General features: G+C 35.7%; 1 protein-coding gene across 1 annotated transcript; it reads right to left on the bottom strand.

Annotated features, from left to right (window-relative positions):
* Nucleotides 1-14,797: 14,797 nt before the first annotated feature.
* Nucleotides 14,798-17,515, bottom strand: G6PD (glucose-6-phosphate dehydrogenase). Its single transcript, XM_086702947.1, is given in 5 exon segments — nucleotides 14,798-14,876; nucleotides 14,878-15,077; nucleotides 15,079-15,339; nucleotides 15,455-15,526; nucleotides 17,504-17,515. Coding segments are annotated over 5 exon segments (624 nt in total).
* Between the last annotated feature and the right edge of the window lie 6,676 nt (nucleotides 17,516-24,191).

Raw genomic sequence — 24,191 nt, 5'->3', positions numbered from 1 at the left:
GCCATTTGGCTACAAGGAAATGGAGAAAATAAAACAAACCAAAAAAAACTTAAGCAAAGGTTTTTAGACATTGGACAGTAGGCAGTGAGGGGCTGGAATCCCTGACAGAAAGGAGACAATGAAGTATGCCCTGTTATTTCATCAGTATCAGTCTACAAATTAGAATTCAGGGATAGAAAATTATGACAGCCTGGGTGGGGGTGGGGGTGATGGGGCTTGTTGAATGAAACAGATAGAAATTAATTTGGAGAGGCTGGACCTGTCAGAATTCCCAACATGAGGACTAGAGAGAAGAAAGCTACACAGAGAGGGAGGAAGAGAAAGAAAACGCACTGGAGATTTGTAGAGGCCTTCCTGAGTCTTTGGGTGCTGACCAGTGCATATGTGAAATCACAGGATATAACCACTGAAAAGTTGTGGGCCAAAAGGGGCTGGAAATTAGCTTCCCCAAACTGGAGACCTGTGTCACACAGGGATTCGGTAGAGTCCTCATAAAGGTCATACCTTTGTAGAGAGAACAAAATGGCCCTAGACTAAAGACTATTCTGGATCTGCCATAGAAAAAGTCTTTCAAAAGCCTCTAAGGGGACAAAATGATCTTCAAACTGCATAATGATACACCAATCAAAATTCAAAAGTATTTTATACAATTCAACAAAATGCAGCACTCAACAATATAAAATTTCCAATGTGAGACATCTATCAAAGGTAAAATTGAAAAATATTTTGAACTGAATAAAATATAAAATTTGTGGCATGTAGCTAAGGCAGGGCTTAGAGAAAACTGTAGAGAAATTAACACTCATATTAAAAGGTAAGAACATTCTTACAAAGATAGGGTGGGAGAAGGGAAGGGAAGTATTTCTTCCCTTCTTAAGAATAATAAAAAAAAATTATCCTACCTTCTTTTCTAAAAATTTACAGTATAAAACTTAATGAAATTCTTGTCATTTGCTATGAAGACTCTTGAATGTTACCAGTATTCTTAACTGTCAATTCTAGTATTTTTATCTAAGCCACATGCATTTGGTAATCGCTGCTTTACTAGATACAATTGACCACTCTTTTTCAAGAATTTTTTCTCAGTTTTGAAACATAGCACTATTCTGGTTTCTCTTCAACTTCTTTTTTAAAGGCTGATTTCTGCTATGTTGACTATGGATGTTACTTTCTACCATCAAATTTTTCTCCTCTATCATTAACTCTTTTAAAATATTGTGTTATCACATTTACATCCAGCTTTATATTTCCTCTCATTTTGAATATGTGAGGTCTCTCAAACAATTCTCCCAAATGTAGATTCTTTCCTATCCAACTAAAAAAATATATACTCCCAATAATTTTGAATTCAGATCATAGATCTACTGTTGGAAAGTACATTAACTGCTCTCAATATTGTGCTCTTCCTTTTTTTACTTAGTAATAAAACCCTTACTTGATATTTAGCTTGGCACAGGGCCACCTAGAAAAATGAATACATTTCCAAGCCTCCTTTGCATGCACATGTGGCTCATTGACTACATTCTGGCTAATGGAACATAAGTGAAAGTGGTATGCATAAATCTAGTGAGATGACATATCCTACTTCCTGCTCCCTTCTGACTGGACTACAGACTGGCAGAAGACCTATAAGATCATGAGGTCACCTTGGAAATGGAATCCAAGCATGACAGTGCAAGAAGATAGAAAAGGTCTGGGACCTTTACATCACATAACACCAAATCTTCCCTGAATTGACCATGTCAAGAATCCTTTACTGAGAGAGAATTAACCTGCTATCAAAACTCTTATTGTAGAATTGTCTGCTAATCACAGATAAATTCAATCCTAAGAGTATTATTGTTCTCAGGTACCTTCAATGGCTGCCTATTATCCAATAAATAAAGTATAAATGCTTAGTCTGTTGTAGGTCCATCACAATATTATCTACATCTATTTTTCAAACTTTATCTTTCATGCTCCCTCTTTTGAAATTAAGCTGTTTTGATTTTGTGTGTGCACACATGTATATATTTGTATATATATATTTGGATCCTCTAAATGTGCCCTGTTAACTCACTGTTCAGTAACTGCTATTCTGTACTCTTCACAGATGTTCAAATATCAAAGATTGACTTTATCAACCTCGAAGCACCCTTCATTTACCTTTGCACAGCTCCAGTAATCTCTTTTAATTCACTGTGCATTTCTATATGTACCTCCATTAAGATACTAATATTTATTGCCTTATTTATAATTATTTGGAGATTTCTCTTTTCACAATGATCTGGCCTATGTATGTGTGGGAGTGTGTATAAATCACACATTAGAGTGGATAAAAATCATTGTACAAAAAAACTATTTTTAAAAATTAATTAACATGTATTGAACAACTGAATTCTCAGAACAGTTCAGTTTTTCAGGCACTATTGATTATTTGCTTTTTCCTCACTGTTTCTAGTCAATAAAATAAACTTTTCTGTATTTGTCTTACATTTTGACAGGATGATATTCACTGAATTAACTTTTGACTAAAACTCGTCTGAATTTTCTATTATTTCTATTGATACAGTGTCATGAACTGACTCAATTTCTTGCTGCATGATTGTCAATTATTCAAGTGAAAATATGTCACATTTTTTAAGTTTATTTATTTATTTTGGGAGAGACAGAGACAGCACAAGTGGGGGAGGGACAGAAAACAGAGAGAGTGGGAGAGAGAGAGAATCTCAAGCAGGCTTTGAGCTGCCAGCATGGAGCCTGAAGCAGGGCTCAAACTCATGAAACTGCAAGATCATGACCTGAGCTGAAACCAAGAATCCAACGCTTAAGTGACTGAGCCACCCAGGCCCCCCTAAAATGTGCTACTTCTAATTAATTGGTAAACTTCATTTTAGTACTAAAGTTTTCCATTTGTAAAACTAATAAATAAGCAACAGGGTGAATACTAAGTAGTAGATACTAGGGTAGACTCAGAAGAAAGACTTTATTAGTAAAAATCCTCACTCCACAATTTCTAGTTATAGAGAAATACTACTTCATAGGGTTGTTTTTATTTTTTTTCAATATATGAAGTTTACTGTCAAATTGGTTTCCATACAACACCCAGTGCTCATCCCAAAAGGTGCCCTCCTCAATACCCATCACCCACCCCCACCCCCACCCTCCCACCCCCATCAACCCTCAGTTTGTTCTCAGTTTTTAAGAGTCTCTTATGCTTTGGCTCTCTCCCACTCTAACCTCTTTTTTTTTTTTTTTTCTTCCCCTCCCCCATGGGTTTCTGTTAAGTTTCTCAGGATCCACATAAGAGTGAAAACATATGGTATCTGTCTTTCTCTGTATGGCTTATTTCACTTAGCATAACACTCTCCAGTTCCATCCGTGTTGCTACAAAGGGCCATATTTCATTCTTTCTCATTGCCACATAGTACTCCATTATGTATATAAACCACACATTTTTTATCCATTCATCAGTGGATGGACATTTCGGCTCTTTCCATAATTTAGCTATTGTTGAGAGTGCTGCTATAAACATTGGGGTACAAGTGCCTATAGGGTTGTTTTTAAACAATAGATTATTCATAGGATGCTATGTAATTTAATATTTTAAGCAGTTATATGGTTAAATTTAAATTATATATTGTCTCTAAAATTCATGGAAAGTATCTAGCCCAGATTTAGGATTCAAGAAATAGTTACTATTGGTTTTGGTGACACTAAATAGTTTGAAAAGTATAAAAACATCTTTAGTAGAATATTAAAACTTTTTGCATCCCCATTATCCTTTGATATATTTTCTTCGTAGCTTAATGCATTTAAATTCAGTGCTTATTTTGAGGAAATCATAAAATTAACTATGGATTTAAAAAATATGTAATCACAAAATTATTTTATGTATCCTATTAATTTTATGTATAGGTAACCTTCTCCATGTAATTAAGTAATCTCCAAACTTCAAATCTGCAAACTTCATTTATTGTGATTATTATACTTCTCAAGAAATTTACATTTCATAGATTTTGTTAAAAATATGAAAATATCTTGGAGCTCCTGGGTGGCTCAGTCAGTTAAGCATCCAATTCTTGATTTCAGCTCAGGTCGTGGTCTCACGGTTTGTGAGTTTGAGTTCTGTGTGGGGCTCTGCCCTGACAGTGCAGAACTTGCTTGGGATTCTCTGTCTCTCCCTATCTCTGTCTCTCCCCCCACTCTCAAAATAAATAAACATTTTTTAATATGAAAATATCTGTAAACTCTAAGTTATTTTCTAAATTAAAAATCATTTAATCCTTATTCTATTGTTGGAAGGAAAAATATTGGTGTGGTCAAATGCTATGAAATAGAATCCACTAAAAACTTACAGTTGGACAATAAACTTTAGTTATAGCCATTATAATTGTGGCAATACAATGTTTTAACTGACAGTTATTCTAGGTAACAAGAAATGGAAAATTATTAAATTTAGTGGCATTTTATTTATTGACTTCATGCCATCTTTAAAAATCAATTTGTAGAGGATGACTGTTCATTGTAAAACATGAATGCACTAAAATGGAAATATTTGATGTGCAGAAAAATTATATAATCAGCATCAGGAAAAAATTTAAAATTTCTGAAAAATTACATTTAGTATTAAATTAATACATATTACTATTTAATATAATATAGTAGTTAATGTATTTCCAAACCTGATACATAGAGGAAACAGGGACGTCTTCCTAGCACCTGGAAGTGCAATTCCTTTCTGACTTTCTGCCTAGAAACTGCAGAATCAAAGCCAGCACATAATACATCTTGTTACAAGTTTATCAAGTGACAAAGAATGAAATAGCAGCTTCTAACTAGGCAATAGTAGGCTGTAAAATAAATGATGGTATCATATTTTAAGAAACTATCTGAATCAAATTGACAGTGTCTTAACTGAACAGTGTTCACCTAAGCACCCTCCAACAGAGAGAATTCCAATGCTTACAGACTTCCAGATTCAAAATCCTGGACAGCCTTGTTTCCCTTTTATGCAAACTGCATTTATAAGCATTATAATGTATAATGTATTACTAAATTTTGAGACAACCAGTTTACAGGCTGTTCAGTAGAATACAATCTGTGAGTGCAATATTTTTGCCTGTTTTGTTAACTGCTATATTCTGTGTCCAGACTAGAGTCTGACCTCCATTATGCTCTCAGTGGATATGTGTTGACTGTTGACTGATTGAAGAAAGAGTTCCATACATATGTCAAGGGTGGTTGATTGTTTTTACAAGGAGACAATACACTGATATACTTTCATTAATATTTCAGTTTGGTTGATAATAACACTGCTCAATAGCCATGGCATCTGACAAAGGTGACATAGAAATGTGCCCTTATGCTAAATAGCTAAATAAGCATTTTTTTCAAACTCTCAGAACCAAGAGTTAAAAGGATCCCTAAATAATGCCAAAACTATAAAAAAATGAAAGCTTCTGAGGTCCAGGCTTATCATAAGTAAAGAAATGAAAACTACAATAATGGATAATACTTCTCAAATTTTAGTTTGGCAAATACTTAAGATATTAATAATAATAATGGTGAGGATGTGAGTAAACCAGTTTTCTCTTTGCCTGTAGTTATGAATTTAATGAGTACAACTTTCTGAATATGTTTCATAGTAACTTTATATATATATGTGTGTATATATGTATATACGTGTGTGTGTGTGTGTATACACGTATATACAGTAAGATGTTGATTACAACACATATGTTACATTAAAATTGGTAACAAAACCAGTAATTTCAACTTTATTCATTACATACCTATAACAAAGTATTAAACGTCTAGGAGAAAACAGTGTGGGAAATATGTGTGTGGTTACCTGGAAAGTAAAAATAAAGTTTCAGAAAAATATATGTATTATAATCCTTTTTGGGAAAATATATGTGTACGTGCATAAAAAGTACATGCACATGTATATGTATATATTCATATTTTATATATAAATGTGTGTGGATACAGATGAATGTGTAAGATATGTGTGCATATATATGAACATATATATATTTGCGTGTTTTTATTTACACAGGTGCTCTTAGAAAGCTGTTACCTGGAAATTGAATGAGGAAAGATATGCATATAGGTTATTTTTACAAAAAAAAACCCCGATTATAAAGGAAATACTTTAAAAAAAAACTGACTTGAATATGAAGTCTGTTTAGGAAAATCAGAGCAAAGAAAAGATGGCATCAATTTATCAACTACTTGACTATTTTATGTTGGTTGGCCTGACCTGATCAAGATAGAAAAAGATTGAAAAAATATGTATAAATAAAATTGTACTTTTGTACATAGAATCATTTGTACATTTTGTTCATACTTCCATTTGAATCTCCACAAAGTCAATTGTAAAAATAATAGTTTTACTTAAGAAGTAAAGGGAACTTGTTTGGTGTCCATATTCTTTCCATTTTTCTTATTTTAAACAATCTCAAACTTACAGAAAAAAATCTAAGTCCAGTAAAATAAGTCTCTTTTGAAGTACTTAAAAGTATTTGCTGATCTAATGTCTTATCTTTTTCCTTCAGTATGTATTTCTTACAAACAGGGACATTTTCCTGTGTAACTAAATACACTGTCAAAATCAGCTAATTAACATAAATACCATCTGATCCTAGAATGAACTTATGTCTCAGTAATGCCTTTGAGAGGAAAAGGTTCCAACTGAGGATTATAGCACACATTGCTGGCTTGTCTCTTCACTTTAATTCAGTCTGGGTGGATTCTTCAGGCTTTTCTCAGTTTTTATGACCTCGGTATTTTGAAGATTACAGGCTATTTTTTACGATGCTCTTCAAATCACATTTGCCTGATGTTTCATCATGACTAAGTCAAAGTTATGTAGTTTAGATAGGAATGTGAGAGGAACAGTATTCCAAATGTTGCTGTATCCTCATTGCATCCTATGGGTTTGCACAATATTTCAATTTGCCTGTTACTGATGAACTTCATCTTGCTAACATTATTAAGGTACTTATTGTCTGTTAGACTTCTCCAGTATACAGTTATGCCACCCCATCACAATAACCATTTTTCTGGGAGATGCTTTGAAATTATGTAATTCTCCACACTTAATTAAAAATTTCAATTCTTTCAACAATTTATATCTATATGTGGTTATGATTTCCCAATTTATTTAATGCATTATTTTGTGTTACAATCTTAATTTATTTTGATGCTCAAACTGTTTCACATTTTTGGACAGGGAAATTCTATTATTTTGTGTTCTTTTATACTATTCTCCTTTGTTAAGCATTACCATTCTTTCTGGCAGAAGATATTCTATGTTCTTTTTTACTTTCTTTGCCTCAGTCCATGTATCAACAATTTCACTGAGTAGCTGTTTTGTTTTTGTTTTGAGGAAAAATGTTAAGTAGAAACCAAGGTACAAGTACTAGATGTGCTGATTTTTATTCCATGGCCTAAGCCATCTCAGTGAACATAACTAGGCTGTACATGTATGCATTCATACACACCTATATACATCTATGTTAACATCTATATTTATTTCTACATCTATCTCTGTATATTAAAAGCCATGAATTTACACTGAAATACTCCATTTAGATACAAAGTACAAGGTTCATTCTAGTTTTTCCTCTTTCTGAGTTTCTCCTCCCAAAGCAGTTTTCCTCACTGCATATGGTTTTCAGCTCTCCATGCTAGGATGTCCTCAGCCCTTTAGAGCTCTGTCATCCCACGACGGAGTGCCTCTCTCTGTGAAAAGCACCCTGAGATTTGCTTGGTCTCCAACACCCCATACAGAGACGCCCTCATGCATGGATGAGCACATTTATGCCCTGGTAGCCCATGTTCACAGTTACTTTCCTCATTGCAATTGGCTCTGTTTGCCTCCTATGTGAATGCCCTCCTGACTCTACTTACTCTCTCTTACTGAGCATCCCTTACTGATTCAGCCTATTGCATGGTTGCCCAGCTTACCTTTTTTGGCTCTGACTCTAAATGTCATGACCTCCACTGATCAGACTCTGGCATCCAATGCCAGCCTACTCCTCTGTATCTATATGCTCTGCTGTTCCTTGCTTTTGTTGTAACTTCCCTAGCCTGGCCTCCTCTGCTCTCCTGGATGTCAGAGCCCATCTAGGCTCTGACACTGAACTCTTAAATATTTATTGAATGGGTTTAATTTTTGGAAGGACACAATTTCTAAATGCATACAATAGAATGGTCATTCTATAAGAATTCATATTAGCAATCAGAAGAAAATGTTTGCTCCGAAATAAATATTATTGATATAGTGTAGATTATGATTAGCTACAAAGAGTGAATGTCCTGTTCCCTTTCATCTTAGCATTTTGACACACATACTCTGTCTGAGGACCTTAGTTCCTCTTTTTGGACTACCAGATTAGAGAGTGAAATCAAGCCTGTGGGTAAATCAGTTTTTGTGCACTGTTGAATACAAAATAGTCCATGGTATGTGATAAATTGTAATGTAAAGTTGAATTATTAATGCACACAAAAATGACATCCTGCTGCATTAAATCTGTGTTCACTCCAGAACAATTAACTTGCCCTTTGCTTCTCAGATTCAAGAAGAGAGTACCAGCTTGCAGTCAGTAAAAAATATTCCAAAATAACAATGGACTACATTGGTGATCTGTATGGATGGCCAGACGGCCTCAAATATTTTCTAAAGTAACTACACTTCCTTCATGATCAAGAAAGGAATTTTGCCATTTTTTAAACTTATATCTCAAAGGAATTATTTTTTTTCACAACCTAGATTATAAATTGTTCTAATAGGCCCTGTTGTAACAGCAGGATATCTGTTTCCATGCAATTTTTCAAATATGCGCAGAGAACATGATAATATTTATAGTAAGGTAGTATACAGTAATTTGTATTCTATATAGATAGGCTATCCATAAATAGAAGTTTATATAAATATTTGATATTTCACTTTCTACATATCACCGGATTCTCAATTTGAACACCACCTTTACTTCTGCTTCTCAAGTATATTGTTTGAACTTACCTTTTCCTTTCTGAAGGAATAAATGCTGTTCATGGAAGTTTTGCTTCAAAATGGCAATGAAATATTAATGAAAATGAAGCTCTGTATGTAGATTTATATACCATGTAGGTATCTTATTTATATTGCTCTCATAGATACACAATTTTTAAATATTTGAAATTAATTTTAGTATCATGGTGATCATTTTTTTTTGCATTCTCACATAAACAAGTTTTAGCTACAACTGGCCTAGAAGTAGATCTAGACAACCTATTCCTGTGTATACAACCTATTCCTAAGAATAAGACATAAGAAATATAGAAATCTCTTATGCTAGATTATATAATATAAAAGAGCTTAACTGAAGTAGATGAGATGTTTTGGATTAAAAGTTCAAATTGTGGTATTTGAGCCAGCAGTATTGGCATAGCCCATGAGCTTATTAGAAATGCAAACCCATGGTTCACATCCCAAAGGACTGAATTAGAATCTCTGGGAATGGGGGTCTAGAAAATTGTTTTAATATGCTTTCCATTTTATACTGTTTAACATTAAAGTTTGAGAAACAGTAAAAATCAATCTCATATCACTTAATAATGATTAAATAAATACCTAATGTAGATGAGTATTTTAATATCTAAATGATATTTATTCATATATAAATTTTTAATGCTGTATCAAATATAAACCTCAATAGGGCTCTAACTTCTGGGTCTTTTGTGTGCTCTAGGTTACATAGGCATGGGGGTCATCTCTTGGGAAGATAAAAGATAATTGTCAATGATAGCATTCAGTCGTGTTGGGGGAAGTTTGGAACACTTATGCTTCTCATGACCAGCAGTCTCAAAGTGTCTGGAAAGAATGTCAGTGACAGGGTGTAAAAAAATTTGATACCTCATAGTATTAGAGATGAGAGTCAAATAATTACACATAAGAATGACCCTGCTATTCTATTTTTTTTTTCCTCAGGAGACACAAACAAATATAACCTCTCGATTAAAAAAAAAGCTTGTAAAATTGTGACATAAAGTTTTTAAGGATAATCTGTATATCATTTAGAAATGTTTAAAGCATTCACTAAATTTTTACATTTATCTTTTTAATGTTTTTAAAGACTTCATGTTTTTAGAGCAATTTCAGGTTCATAGCAAAATTGAGAAGGTATAGAGATTTCTCAAATACCCCCTTCTCCACACATGCATAACCTCCCACTTTAATAACATCCCCTAAGAGTGATACCTTTATTACAATTGTGAATATACACTGACACATTGTAATCATCAAAGTCTATAGTTTGCCTTAGGTTTCACTCTTGGAACCTTAAAGTTCACATTCTATGGGTCTGGACAAATATATAATGATATGTATCCATCATTATAGTATCATAAGATAATCTGATCAAAACACTGTTTTCCAAAGTTACTTAGTTCTACTCTTTTCCTCTTCATGTCTTTAAGTGAGGTATGTAACAATTAATTGTAATACAGTTAAATTAGTTTGTTGGGGACTGCAAGATTTCATCCTGGGTTTTCCTAATATCTTGGTATCTGATGTTTTTACTGTTATTATGGCTGTTTGCTTGTTTTTAAAGTTTATTCTTTGAGATGTACAATCTTATGGGTTTTAGCATATACATATGCTATTTGTACCACTAAACAGTTCCATTGGCCTAAATATCCATTGGGCTACCCCTTTTTAGTCACATTATTTCTCCTTCTCTAATCCCTGATAGGTATTTTGTTTCAATGGTTTTGTTTTCCATAATCACATATTGATGGAATCATACAATATGCATGCTTTTAGATCTTTGAAAATGCTTTTAAAATTCATCGATGTTGATGCATGAAACAACACTTCACTTCTTTCTATTCCTGTGCAGTATTATATTGTATGAATAGACAAAGACTGTTTCCCTGCTGAAGGGGAAATGAGTTGTTTCCAGTTTCTAGCAATTTTGAATAAATCTACAAACTTCAATATACAGGCTTTTGTTTGAACATAAGTATTCGATTTGCTTGGGTAAATAACTAGAAGTGATATAATTGGTTCAAATGGTAAATGACTTTTCAACTTTTTAAAAAACTGTCCAACTGTTTTTCAAAGTCACCATAACATTTTGCATTCTAAGCAGCAGTGAATAAGAGTTCCACTTGCCCTGCATCTTCTGTAATATTTGGTATTCTCAGATTTTTCCCCATTTGCATTGTTTTCATTTTTATTTTAGCTATATTAATAGATTTAGAGTAGCATTTTGTGCTTTTAACTCTAATTCCTTAATGATTGATGTTGGACATCTTTTCATAGGTTTGTCACCCATATTTTATTAAAGATTGTGTTATGATCTTTGACCACTCATTTTTGGAGTTGTTTTATGATTTTAAGAGTTCTTTAAATGTTACAAATACAGATCTTTATATTTTTCCTGACTAAAAAATTCTCTTTAGTTTTTATTTTAGAGCTTATTTGCTGACAGTGAATTCCTGTTTTTTTTTCCTACTTTGTTTTGAAGGATATTTTTGCTAGATACAGAATTCTGGGGTGAACAGATTTTTTTTCTTACCCTGGTAATCTAAACATGTCACTCCATTGTATTCTTACTTGTGTGGTTTGTGATAAGTTTACCGTATTATGATCTTTATTCTTCTGTACATAATGAATCATTTTCGTCTCCTTTTATGTCTTCATTTTTAGAAGTCTGAATATGTTATGCCTATATGGTACTTTTGTTTCCCCCCATTTCTGTGTCTTCAGTCTTCTTGTATCAGTAGTTTGTGGTCTTGATTTTGGAAAAATCTGACCATTATTTCCTCAAAAATATCTTCTACCCCATCTCTTCTCATTTCTCTTTTTAGGATTCTGATCACACCCATGCTAATTTGTTAATTGTCTTAGAACTGTAGATAATTTTTTCTGTCTTATTGACTTATTTTTCTTTGATTTCAGTTTGGATAATTTCCAGTGGTGTGTCTTCAATTCTATGGTTTTCTCATCTATATCATGTCTTCTGATGAACCCATCAGAAATCTCTTCTTCATCCCCACATCAATGTTTTTGATTTCTAGCATTTCCATTTGCTTCTTTCATATAGTTTCCTTCCAGTAGTTGCAATTAACTATCTCCCCATGCATGTGCTTACCTTTGAAATTGGAGCCTTAAATATATTAACCATAGTTATTTTAAATTCCTTAAGTGTTTAAACATTGGTGTTGTAATTGGTTCTTGTTTACATTGTGTTTTTGCTTTTTGTATGCCTTATAACATTGTTCTTGTTGAAATTCAACATGTTTTGCAAAATGGTAAATATTGAGATAAATACTTTTCTACTTCTAGATGAGCTCATTCTTTCTTCAGCTGTCTTTAATGTGGGGATTTGTGTTAATCTAGTCAGGAATTGACTGAGCTTTAAATATTTGTTTCTGTGGTCACTCTCAGTGCCCCACAGTGATACCTTACATTTCTATAGTGGCATCTTGTATGTATGATTTGGGATAATATATCAGAGGATTTATCTCAGTTAATGCTCTCTGCATTCCTTTGGGTCTCTCCCCTACATGTTAGGTCTGCCCTTTGTGTTTCTTTGCAAAAGAAGGTCTTGCAGAAATTTTTAGTTGTTTTCATTCTTATTTTTATTTGATTCTTATTAGTGTGGCAGTGAGGACACTCTCATATGAAAAACCTCAGTCTTGGGTAGGCACTGTGAAAATAGGTAAAAGTCTAGGAGCACCCCTCTCCCCCCCTGTCTTTTTGTCCCTACTCCAAACTAATGCAAGGCTCTCTCCCAGCAGCAATGGGTTTCCATGAGTACTCTATGTTTACAGTTTTTATGTATTTTGTTTTGTTTACTCCCTGCAGATTAAGGTTTGTGTTCTATAAAGGTGTTCTTTGTGAAGTTTCTGCAGGGCCTTCTGTCCTCCTCTCCCAGCCAGCACCATAGGGAACTGTCTCTGATTCTTTCCATCTTCCCCATGAGTGAGTGGTAGGGGTCCTGGAGAAAAAGCAAGAGGGTGTTTACTGCCCTGTATCTTCATGCCCTTAAGGGTTTTATACCTTTATGCTACTCCACATTCATCCTTAGCAATTTGTTAAAAATTTTCTAACCAAAACTTCTTATGGATGAATATGGTATCTGGTGACACACGCCCAAGGTAAGCAAATGCTCAGGTTCTATTCTTTCCTGCAGACTGTTGGGGAAGGTCATTGAAAAAATGCGACCTCCAGTTGACTCATGAGCTGGACCCAGGCACTCCAAGGCTCCTCACTTTCTCTCCTGTCCTTGGGATGTGAGTTCTCCTTGCCTTTCCCACTCCCAGAGGTTGCTGCAAGGACATAGCCTTGAGAGAGAGATGTGGTGTGAATAGCTGCATGACATACATAACTGAATCCAGTTAAGGCCTTTATATAAATTAAGATTGGTGAACAGGTGAAAGGATCTGCTTGCTGCCACCCAAGACGAGCCTCCTATGTAACTTCCCTTTGCTTATTAAAACTGCCATCTACTAACTAGGAACTGACCTTCCTGCTTCTTAGGTCTCTCCCTGCCCTCTGAGTACAGGGGCTGGTTTCAGATTACACCTGGGGAGGTCCTGTTACAACCAACACAGATTTCCATCTAAAAGTTATATTTTTCAGTCGCATAGGTCTTATTTGAAACTATGTTTCTTTTAAGAAAAAAAGAGGTTTTTTTTTTTTGTTTTTGCTCTTGTTTTTGTTTTTCTTTTTTTTCAGTGTGTGGATTTAACGTCAAGGATTGAGATGCGGCATCCCAGCGACTGCTTCTGCTTTTCCAGCAGCAAGGGGGCCACCTATATCTGGGATGAGGTGGGGGTGGCGACTGAGTGGAAGGCTGGAGTGGTGGCAGGGAGCTGCTGGGGCAGAGAGATATCCAGGTAGCCCCAGACACAGGGATTGCTGGACAGCATGAAGATCTTTTCCAACTAGTCATCAGGAATACTGTGTGGTACTGAGGCTGCAGTGGCTCCAGGAGTCCTCTCAGGACCTTTGGTAAGCGCCTTCACGTGGATGCTCTCACCTCTTCCCTCGTCTTCTGAGGAGCTTGCCCATAGCCAACAGGGATGTGAGCTGGCCACTGCCCCACTGAGCCCCACCCACTATCCCTGCCTGTTGCTTCTTTCATCCTGTTCTAGGCCGAGATGCCTGGGATAGACAGAAGGGCTTCTTTTCTTTTTCCTTCCATTGGGGCTTAGTCCCGTGGGCAAAGATTGGCTCAGGCTGAGCCGGCAGGGGCAGTCTTGGCACCAATCTCAGTGCTCAGTAGTTGAGGAATGTAATTGGACTTGGGCAGCAGCTGCAAGGGGCAGGCAGGGTTGGCTAGGGGCTAAGAATATGAGGCTGAGACCCATGGTCCTGAAGTCTTCTCAAAGTGGGGTTTGGAGGTAGGAAAGTAAGAAGGACACAGACAGACAAATACAACGAGGGGGCAGGGAAACTTGTGCACATGAACTTACCAGGAGGTGTCCGAGTACTGAAAGCCCAGCAGTCCACCAGCCTCTGTTTGCAGGCCTCGGCTGCCAAAAATGTAGGCGAGGGGCCGGGGCTGCTTTTGCGACCTTGTGCGGCAGTGGCGTGAAGACTCGCCGGCCTCCGGAGCGATCCTACTCCTCGGGTTTGAAAGAACCTGCTCGGCTTTTTTCTTCATCGTTTTGATGTGTGTGGCCTCCCTGGGCTTGTAGTGCTGCTAGAAGCTGTTGTAGGCTACCTTTCGGAACTGCTGCCACCCTTCAGCCTTGTGCTCACTGGGGAGTCTGCCACAGGGTGGGAAAACGACACCCCGTCCTACCTCTTTGTTCTCTACATGGCGAAGGTGGAGATGGTGAACCCACGGTGCACTGTGGAGTCGTCCAAGTACCCTTTGATGGCCTCATCTCTCCGTGGGGTTCCCCACACACGTGTACAGGACCGCATTGTTCTCCAGTACTTCTGAGATACGTTTCCACACTTGGACTTTCTCATTGCGGAGGTCCTCGGAGTTGGTGGAGCCAGGCTTCTTCATGGCTGCCACATACAGCATCCGCAGGAGGTGGTTCTGCGTCACGGGTAGGATGATGCCAAGTGCATCGAAGTAGCCCCCTGTGGCCTTCAATGCTGAAAGACACCTTGCAGGTAAGAGTTATGTTACTCTACTTCCAAATGGGGCCAAAGATCCTGGTGGCAAACATCAGCACCATGAAGTTCTGGACTATCTCTTTGCCCATGTAGGGATTGATAAGCTAGATCTGTTCCCTGAAATAGGAAAGAGATATGCTTGGATAGCTGACAGGTCCCTTGGGAAGGGCTAGCTCCATGCTGACACAGTTCCAACCTGCCTGGATCGTGCAGGTCTCACAGATGTACTTGAAGACAGCCTCATCGATGGCATGGAGTAAGGCCAGGGAGAAGTGGCAGGCCGGCCTATGGCCTTTGGTGGAGGGTGTTCATGTGGCTGCAGGTAGACTCCTAGGAGGCCACATGATTGTACTCACCAGTCACTGAGTTTTGGGCAAGAAGCCCCTCCAGTTTGGATTTGTTCTCTGGACTGCTCTGAAGAAGGGCTCACTTTCAGGTTGATTCCTTATGCAAACGGACTTAATACTTGGAAATCACCAGTCATCATGGCTGTACATGTTGGATTCTGTATTATTTTCCCTGTAACTCCAGTTCCTTGACTGGTTAAATGAAAATCGTTACTTTTTGTTTCTCTAGCTTTTTCCTTCTGTCGAGATGGAAACAATGCTCATTCCTACTTAATTAATACCGTATAAGCGGAAACAAGCAGCCTTTTTATTTGTTTTTAATCAGCTTTAAAGTATTTTTAGGTACCAAATATTGTATAATCAGATTAGTGAAATTCTGAAATACTTATACTATAAACGTTATAATTATGGTGGTTGGCATGGTTATATTTTTATAGTCTTTAGTTAGTATTTGTAATGGAGGAGAATTTATGCCATTTTTATTCTTTTCATGGCATGAATGTTTTGAGTTTAAAATTATTTCTGATACCACAAATGTATGAAATTTAGTGTTAGATGGGGCAAATGGACTGCTGACTTGATTGAGTATCTGACTCTTGATTTCAGCTCAGGTCATGATCTCATGGTGGTGAGATCGAATCCTGAATTGGGCTCCATGCTGGATGTTGCGCCTGCTTACGATTCTTTCTCTTTCTCTTTCTCTTTCTCTTTCTCTTTCTCTTTCTCTTTCTCTCTCTCTCAAAAAAATGTTAGACTGTATTTGACTTATGAGAGAAAACTTGGCCTTAAGTGTCTTGTGGTATCAGTTACAAAAATGAGAAGAAATTTGAGAGGCAATAGAGAAGTTACAGAAGTAGAAAATATAACCAGGCAAAAAGTGACTGAAATTGTGAAAATAGGGGTGGGTATGTTTGTTTGTGTGGAAGACATGATTTAAATCTGATTTGGACGAGGTCAAGTGTTGACACTTGGGAGGCCTGAATACTGTATCTTAGGAGAAGGAAATGAATAAAAAGAATACAAGAGAGTGTTGAATGTTAATATCATCTAAAATCACGGAGAGGTGATTACAGAGAGGAGAAATTGTTGGCAGATACTGAATATGTACTGAATGAGAGTTTAAAATGAGCTTGTGGAAATAGCAAGATTTTGTGGAAAACTTAGGCAGTTTTTTGGACGGTGTCACATAAAGACTTTGGACATATGTAAGTCTCTGAATAAAATTAGTTTTTAGATATACTATGAGTTTTGTCCAGTATTCATTTGTTTTCTTATACCAGTTTTTGCTTATGCCAGATTAAGTGATGGTTTGTCATATTATTCCAAAGTACATTTGATAGCTTTCTAATTTTGGTTTAGCAACAGTTTGACTCATTTCACAATCATGAGCTGGTATATTACTCAAACTAAGGAAGTAATTTTTTTTTTTTTTTTTTGTATAGAAAGCACATAAGCTCTAACCTAAAACATACCAAGAAAATTCATGCAACTAGTATTTAATTGTCATTCTAAAGTTATCACTTGGTTTATTTTAAACATTCTATGTGACTAGAAGTTACTTTGTCTAAACTTTTTAATTTGTTTTCAAAAAGTACTAGATACAGTAAATGTATCAGTCATAAAATGCTGTCTTACTAATTAAATTTTAGGAAAAAAAAAGAAAATCCTATTAGAATTAAAGTTTTCAAAAAAAAAAAACACTTTTGTAAAACAAAAAGATACTCTTTAGTTCTAATAGCCTAGAGGTTATCCTTTGTCTGTAATAGTTCAAAAGTCCATTTCACTCTTTTAATAAATCTTAAAAGACAAAGATACTGATGAAGAAAAGATATTTTTGGTAGAACAAGTATTAGTGATCATTTGCCACTTAGAGGGTGGTATATTAATTCCAGAGCCTGTCTTGAGTCACAGAGTCATTTTTCTTTGAGGTTTTATACTGATTATTGCTAATTATTAGGAAAAATTACTCTTTCCACCTTCATTTAAACATCTGCTTGTCTTTGACCTCAGGGTCAACTACCACAGAAACATGTCTGATGGTTACCGATTTTGCCATTTTCCAATGTTGCTGATGTTAGTTGGCAACAGACAACATGCTGGGGTTTTGTGAATGGGAGACAATGATTATGAGAGTGAGGAAAATTATGTAGGATTATTTGGGAATGTGCTAATAGTCACGTATTGCATCTAAAGTATAAATGGATCTGTAAAGTGTTGTTGGGGAGTGGATTAATTTGCTAGGTTTGCCATAATAAAGTCACCAAATAGGTGGCTTAAGCAACAGAAATTTATTTCTCATAGTTCTGGAGGCTAGAGGTCCTAGATCAAAGCTTCAGCAGGGTTGGTTACTTCTGACGCTTCTCTCCTCCAATAGACAGCCCTCTTCTTTCTGTCTCCTCACAGGGGCTTTCCTCTGTGTCTCTATGTCCCAGCCTCCTCTTACCATGACATAAGTTGAATTGGATCAGGGCCCACCCTAATGACCTCAGTATAAGTTAATTACCTCTTTAATGGCCCATCTCCAAATGCAGTCATAATCTGAGGTACTAGGGATTAAAGACTGTACCGTATGAAATTTGGGGAGACACAATTCAGCTCATTACAATAATATATATGGAATATCTAGAAAATATGTATAGATATGTTACTAATTTTAGAGTGATCATTACAAAACGATTATCATTAATTTGTAGGACACATGAGAATGATATAAAGTTTAGTTTCCAAGGATAAAATTGTGTCACAAAATACATTCATTTACTTATGCAGGGTATTTCTACACTGAACCAGATAATTCTGTTCAGAAAAATAGGTCTGAAAGTGAAAATTATTCTGTATCACTGGCAAGAAAGCATTTTTATGGGCAAGACTACATGTAGTTTTCAAAGGTTGCAGCACAAGTTGTCTCTTATCCTTTGCACTTTAAATATAGTGTGAAGTCTGGCATTTCTAAAATTTTCTCACTTAGCAACTGGCAAAAGCAACCTTCCTTAATAGTTGGTTTAGATGTAATCCATGTAGTGAAAAGAACAAAAGTCTGATTATTTTACTTAGTAGTTGTATAACTGTAGATCATAAGTTACCTTCACTGAACCTTAGTTTAATTATCCCTAAATTAGGAATAATTATATCATCCTTGTAAGAATCTAGGTTATGATTTCTCAACCTAAGTACTATGGACATTTTGGACAGGAGAATGCTTTGTCTTGGGGCTGTCCTTTGCACTGTATGATGTTTAACAGCATCTGTGTCCTCCACCTACTATGTGCCAGTAGCACAACCCTTTTACCCTTAATTCTGACAATTAAAACTATCTCTAGACATTGCTAAATTTTCCTCTGGAGGGCAAAATTACCCCTAGTTGCAAACTGTATCTATCTAGCTGTATGGTAAAAACAAATATATGTGTCTGTGAAAAGAACAATGATTACAAAAGAAGTCATACAGTTGAATATAGCCCCACTGAAGCTTTTTTTTTTTTTTTTTGATTAAAGTTCTTCTAAATCTTCTGTAATTAAGAGAAAGGCCTAAAATTTTCAATAAAATTAGAGAATTATTTAGAAAACATTTGAGGTCTTGACCAAAATTCTTTAGAAGACTATGGATACTAATGGCTTACAGACAGGACCAGCTATGTCACCTTCCTTTCACATTCTCCTCATTTGGCAGAGATGCCTCCAATGCAGAAAGTTTAAGAAAAGTACAGAAGGGCACCTGGGTGGTCAGATGGTTAAGCATCGGACTCTTGATTTCAGCTCAGGTCATGATCTTGCAGTTTGTGAGATCAAACTCTGAGTCAGGCTCTGTACTGACAGCGAGGAGCCTGCTTGGGATTCTCTCTCCTTCTCTCTCTCTCTGTTCCTCCCCCTCCTTGCGCACATGTGCTGTCTCTCTCTAAATAAATAAATAACTACTATATAAAAAAGAAAAGTACAGGAAAAGGACACATAAGAGAAAAAAAATTAAAGGCAGGGCTATTTATTTTAAGTATAAGGACTTCAATACAGGAAAGGAGAGGTTTACACAACACTTTGCAAGTGACCAATGAAGTCAGTCAGAAGCATTAAAGAAGGTGGTTCTCAAGAGCAATCTGGAAACCCCCTAAAACTACAGAAAATGTTTAGTCCACTGAGGATAAACATTCCTTCTTCTGTTATGAAGAATTTCAATTTAATAAACTTGCCACTTTTGACTGCTGTTTGCCTATGCTGCTGTCTTCGGGCTCATCTTGTTTATAAGATTATCAACACCTACCTCTGCAGGGTTGCCAGTTTGAGTGTATTTATATGGGTGTAAATACCTTGCTACTCATTCTTAAAAATCTATCAAAATATCTCTTCCTCAGACCTACTTGTTACCAAATTTTCAGTTATGTCACTTACGTGTCTCTTATTGTAAGAGTTAATTTTTGTGCATCTATTTGGCTAGGCCATAGTACCCAGATATTTGGAAAAACATTATTTTGGATATTTCTGTGAGGGAGTTTTTTTGGATAAGATTAACATTAAATAGGTTAAATATGATTTTGAGGGAAGTAGTTCCCTTTGTAACATGGGTGGACCTTATCCAATGAATTGAAGGCCTTTAAAGAACAAAAACTGACCTTCTCTCAATTTTGAAAAATTAACTCTTTCTGGGAATCCAACCTGTCCACTCTCCCTACATATGTTGGACTTGTCAACTTTCATAATCTAGTGAGCCAATTCCTTAAATAAATCTCTCTCTTTCTCTCCATATATGTATCTGTGTGTTTCACATACACACACACCCATTTTATTAGTTCTGTTTTTCTAGAGAACCCTGAATAATATAGTTACCACCTAGAAAATGAACCAATATAAATCTGTACTTCTCGTCATTTTGTCTTAAAGGCAAATTTAACATCAACACCAGATTATTTGTCAGATATCTGCACACAGAAAAGATTTCTCTTCTCCATTATCCTTCAGGGACATCATGAGTGGGGCTGTAATGTTACAACTATTCTCTTTCTTGTGGTCCCACCATATTAGGCAGAACTACATTTGAGTAAGTCCTTGGTTGGATATGTTGCACATATCTTCTCTTTATTCTCTTACTGTTATCTATTAATGAACACAATTCTTTGATTTAAAAATAGTGGAAGTGTGAGGAAGTGGAGCAAATCCCTCAAAAGAAGTGTAAAACTGGACACAATTAAAAAAAAAAAATCAGTGCACTAGAAATCAACCAAAGGTGACAAGAAGTTGAGAAGCAATTACATATGAAAACTTCTGGTGAGATGTTTGTGGCTTTCTTGTCTTGATGATTTCTCAGTTTACTACCTTACTCCCAGCTCGGGTTCAGAAACATGCCCTCTTTCTGGCTGGAGGGGATAGACTCATTTCAGTGTGTCTGATAGAGCAGCTAAAACATTATTTTGGAAGGGCCATAGAAAGTGAGTTAATAAATTCTCTATATATCTCTGGCTAATGAGTAACTGGATATAGGGTGGAGACCCCAGATAACATAGAGAAAATTGGAAGCTTGAGGAAATTTGCAAACTTGTTGAACTATTGAATGTGACCCTCAACCCACAATCAGCTCAGAGGATGTATGTTGGAAGCCTTATTGGCATTAATGTTTTGCATAATCACTGCCGAAATTACTGACTGGTAAACAATATAGACACAGGAGAGACATCTAGGAGGGCTAGTCTTAAACAAATAAACAAAAAACAGAGTAAGGATCTGTAGTTTCACATTATTGGGGAAGATATTTCATATTTGAAATCCAGGCAAGATAATTATTTACTAATACCAGTAATATTTAAAAGAAAAAAACACAGTCCAGAGATTTCATAAAACAAGTGTTTGCACCTATACCAATTCTGTGCCATGATTTACTAGAAATCTTAGGTGTATGGTAAGGCAAAAAAGGAAAAGACAGGTTGGAAAGGAGAAATAAAACTATATTTGCAGGTGATATAATTATGAAAGTAGACACTACTAAGGCATCTATAAAATAGCTACTAGAATTTTAGATGGTTTTAAGGTCATGTATATTTATAAAAATACAGATTGATATACAAAATATCAATTGTCTTTATTATAAACAAAAAATCTAAAGACAAATTTTTAAATGTTCTATTTATAATAGCATAAAAGAACTTAGAAATAAAAATTTGACACACGAAACACAAAATCTATACACTGAAAACTACAAAGTAGTATGAGTGATATTGTTCAGAAGAATGCAAGAAAAATATCAGAAACTTTAAATATTAATTACCTACAGAGAGTTGTCAGGGATGGATGGAAATAGTGGAGAAACAAGAATGAGATAACAGACGTGAGAAGGTGGAGACACTTCTTGGAATTTCTTCTTTATATCTCTGGTTGTTACAACCATGGTATTGTGTCATATATCCCAAAGTAAATAATGAAAATTAACCAGTTTATGGAGGAAGCCCAAATGGAATGAACTCTGTAACACACAAGTCAATCTTGTAAATGAATAACATCATTATATTCAAAGGGTTGGGGAGGAAAAAGTGATGTTGGAAAATATTTTTACTGTATTTTGTAAAGTCAGAGGAAAATGAACCCAAAACAATATGTACTGTAGTTAGTAAATATGATTCTCACAGGGATATGAGCATATCTGAAACCAGTTTATGTGTATACTATGATTAAATTATTTTTAAAAAAATTTTAATGTTTTTATTTATTTTTGAGACAGAGAGAGACAGATCATGAGCAGGGGAGGGGCAGAGAGAGAGAGAGAGACACAGAATCTGAAGCAGGCTCCAGGCTCTGAGCTGTCAGCACAGGGGCTCAAACTCACGGACTGTGAGATCATGACCTGAGCCGAAGTTGTGTGCTTAACCGACTGAGCCACCCAGGCGCCCCAACTATGATTAAATTATTAAGAAAATGTATTATGGCTAATTAGAGCCAGTTTTCCCACTGCCAGGGAACAAGTGGAAAGATGGAAGAGTAGAATAAACCTTGTGGAGTTACATTGGTATTGGCAGTACTGGTATGAATACAGGTTTGTCTGCTTTTTAATATATAAATATTAATTACCAAGATAAAATAGATGTATAAATATGTGTTAGCATACATACATATATGCCCTAGTTTTACCTGCTGAGACTAAATGCAGTGATACCTCAGAAGCAATAAATAAATGTAGGACCCTGGTTGTTTTTGTTAACACCATAATCCTGTTAAGTGCCATGATTCTTTGAAGAAATACTTAGTTTCAGTCCTAGGGCAGGGCAAGTCCACCATGAACCTGAAACATCTTATGGGGCCAGCAAGTAAGAAAGTGCTCAGAAATGATGGGGGCATGTGAAAAGATACAGGAATCAACCTGGAAGTTTCCAATGGTGGAAGCTGGAATAATAGGATCAAAAAATTAATAATTATAATATTAGATTCTTATAAGATAAACACCATTTAGTTATCCTTATATAAATAAAAAAAATGGGGAAGAATCTCTTTTCCCTAAAGTAAACTCTAATTATTAAATATGGTAGTAATGAGGTTAATAAGAAAATCACCATAAGGAAAACCCTGCAGTAATATGTTACAGGCAAGATGGATGTATGTTAAAATTAATTGGAAGAAGTGTGATGAGAAATGGAATATTCACATAGCCTTAAAGTATCTCCCTGAAAGATGCTTGTTAAAGGCAAACATGCACAACTTTATAGTGAATAAATTCAGGCAGACACTATTCACACCAAGTGATCAAGGTGGGAAGATGTACTGACACTATATTCATAGGATGCCATGAGAAGAGCACAGCTCCATTTCTGTGGCATCGCTGCCAAAATGCATAACCCCATCCGAACTGGGAAAAACTGCAGGCCATCCTAAACTGAGCACCCAGACACTCCAAAACTCTTCATTGAAAAGAATATTTTTTCTGTATTGATTACCTTTATTCTGTTGGAAATCAGTTGACCACAGATGTGTGTGGATATATTTCTGGACCCTCTTCTACTCCTTTGATGTAAATGTCTGTCCATATCCATACCATATTGTTTTGACTATTGTAGATTTTAAAGTCTTGAAATTAGTTTAAGTACTCAATATTTGCTCTTTATTTTCAAAATTTTATTAGCTGCTCTCAGTCCTTTGGATTTCCATGTAAATTGTAGAATCAGCTGGCCAGTCTCCACAGAATATTCAGATAAAAATATGATTGTATTGAAAATATAGAGCAATTTAAAGAGTAAATGTCTATTTTTTAAATTAATTTTTTAAAAAATATTTTACAGAGACGTAGCATGAGTGGAGGATAGGCAGAGAGATAGAGAGGGACAGAAGATATGAAGCGGGCTCTGTGCTGACAGCAGAGAGCCTGATGGGGGGCTGGAACTCACAAACCCTGAGATCATGACCTAAGCCTAAGAAGTCAGAGGCTTAACCATCTGAGGCACCCAGGTGCCCCAAGAGTAAATGTCTTTAAAGTATTGTCTTTCAATACAGGAAAGATAGCTCATATATTTTTTTCTTTTTTTTAGGTTTTCAATTCCTCGTCACAATAATTTGCTATTTTCAGCGTGCAGGTCTTAAAAATATTGTGTTAATTTATTGACAAGCATATCATGGTTTTGAGGTTGCTATAAATTGCATTTTTAAATTTAAGATTGTTTGCAACTAGTATATAGGAATTAAATTGATTAGTATATTGGCTGTAATTTTGGCATCTATGGTATGATTACTTAATAATTTAGTAGCTTTTCTGAATGACACTGGGAT

The sequence above is a fragment of the Puma concolor genome, chromosome B1, assembly GCF_028749965.1.
Source record: "Puma concolor isolate L17-30 chromosome B1, mPumCon1.1.hap2, whole genome shotgun sequence".
Classification (NCBI taxonomy): Eukaryota; Metazoa; Chordata; class Mammalia; order Carnivora; family Felidae; genus Puma; species Puma concolor.
Note: the sequence above shows the minus strand (reverse complement) of the source record. Positions and strands in the feature narration are given on the sequence as shown.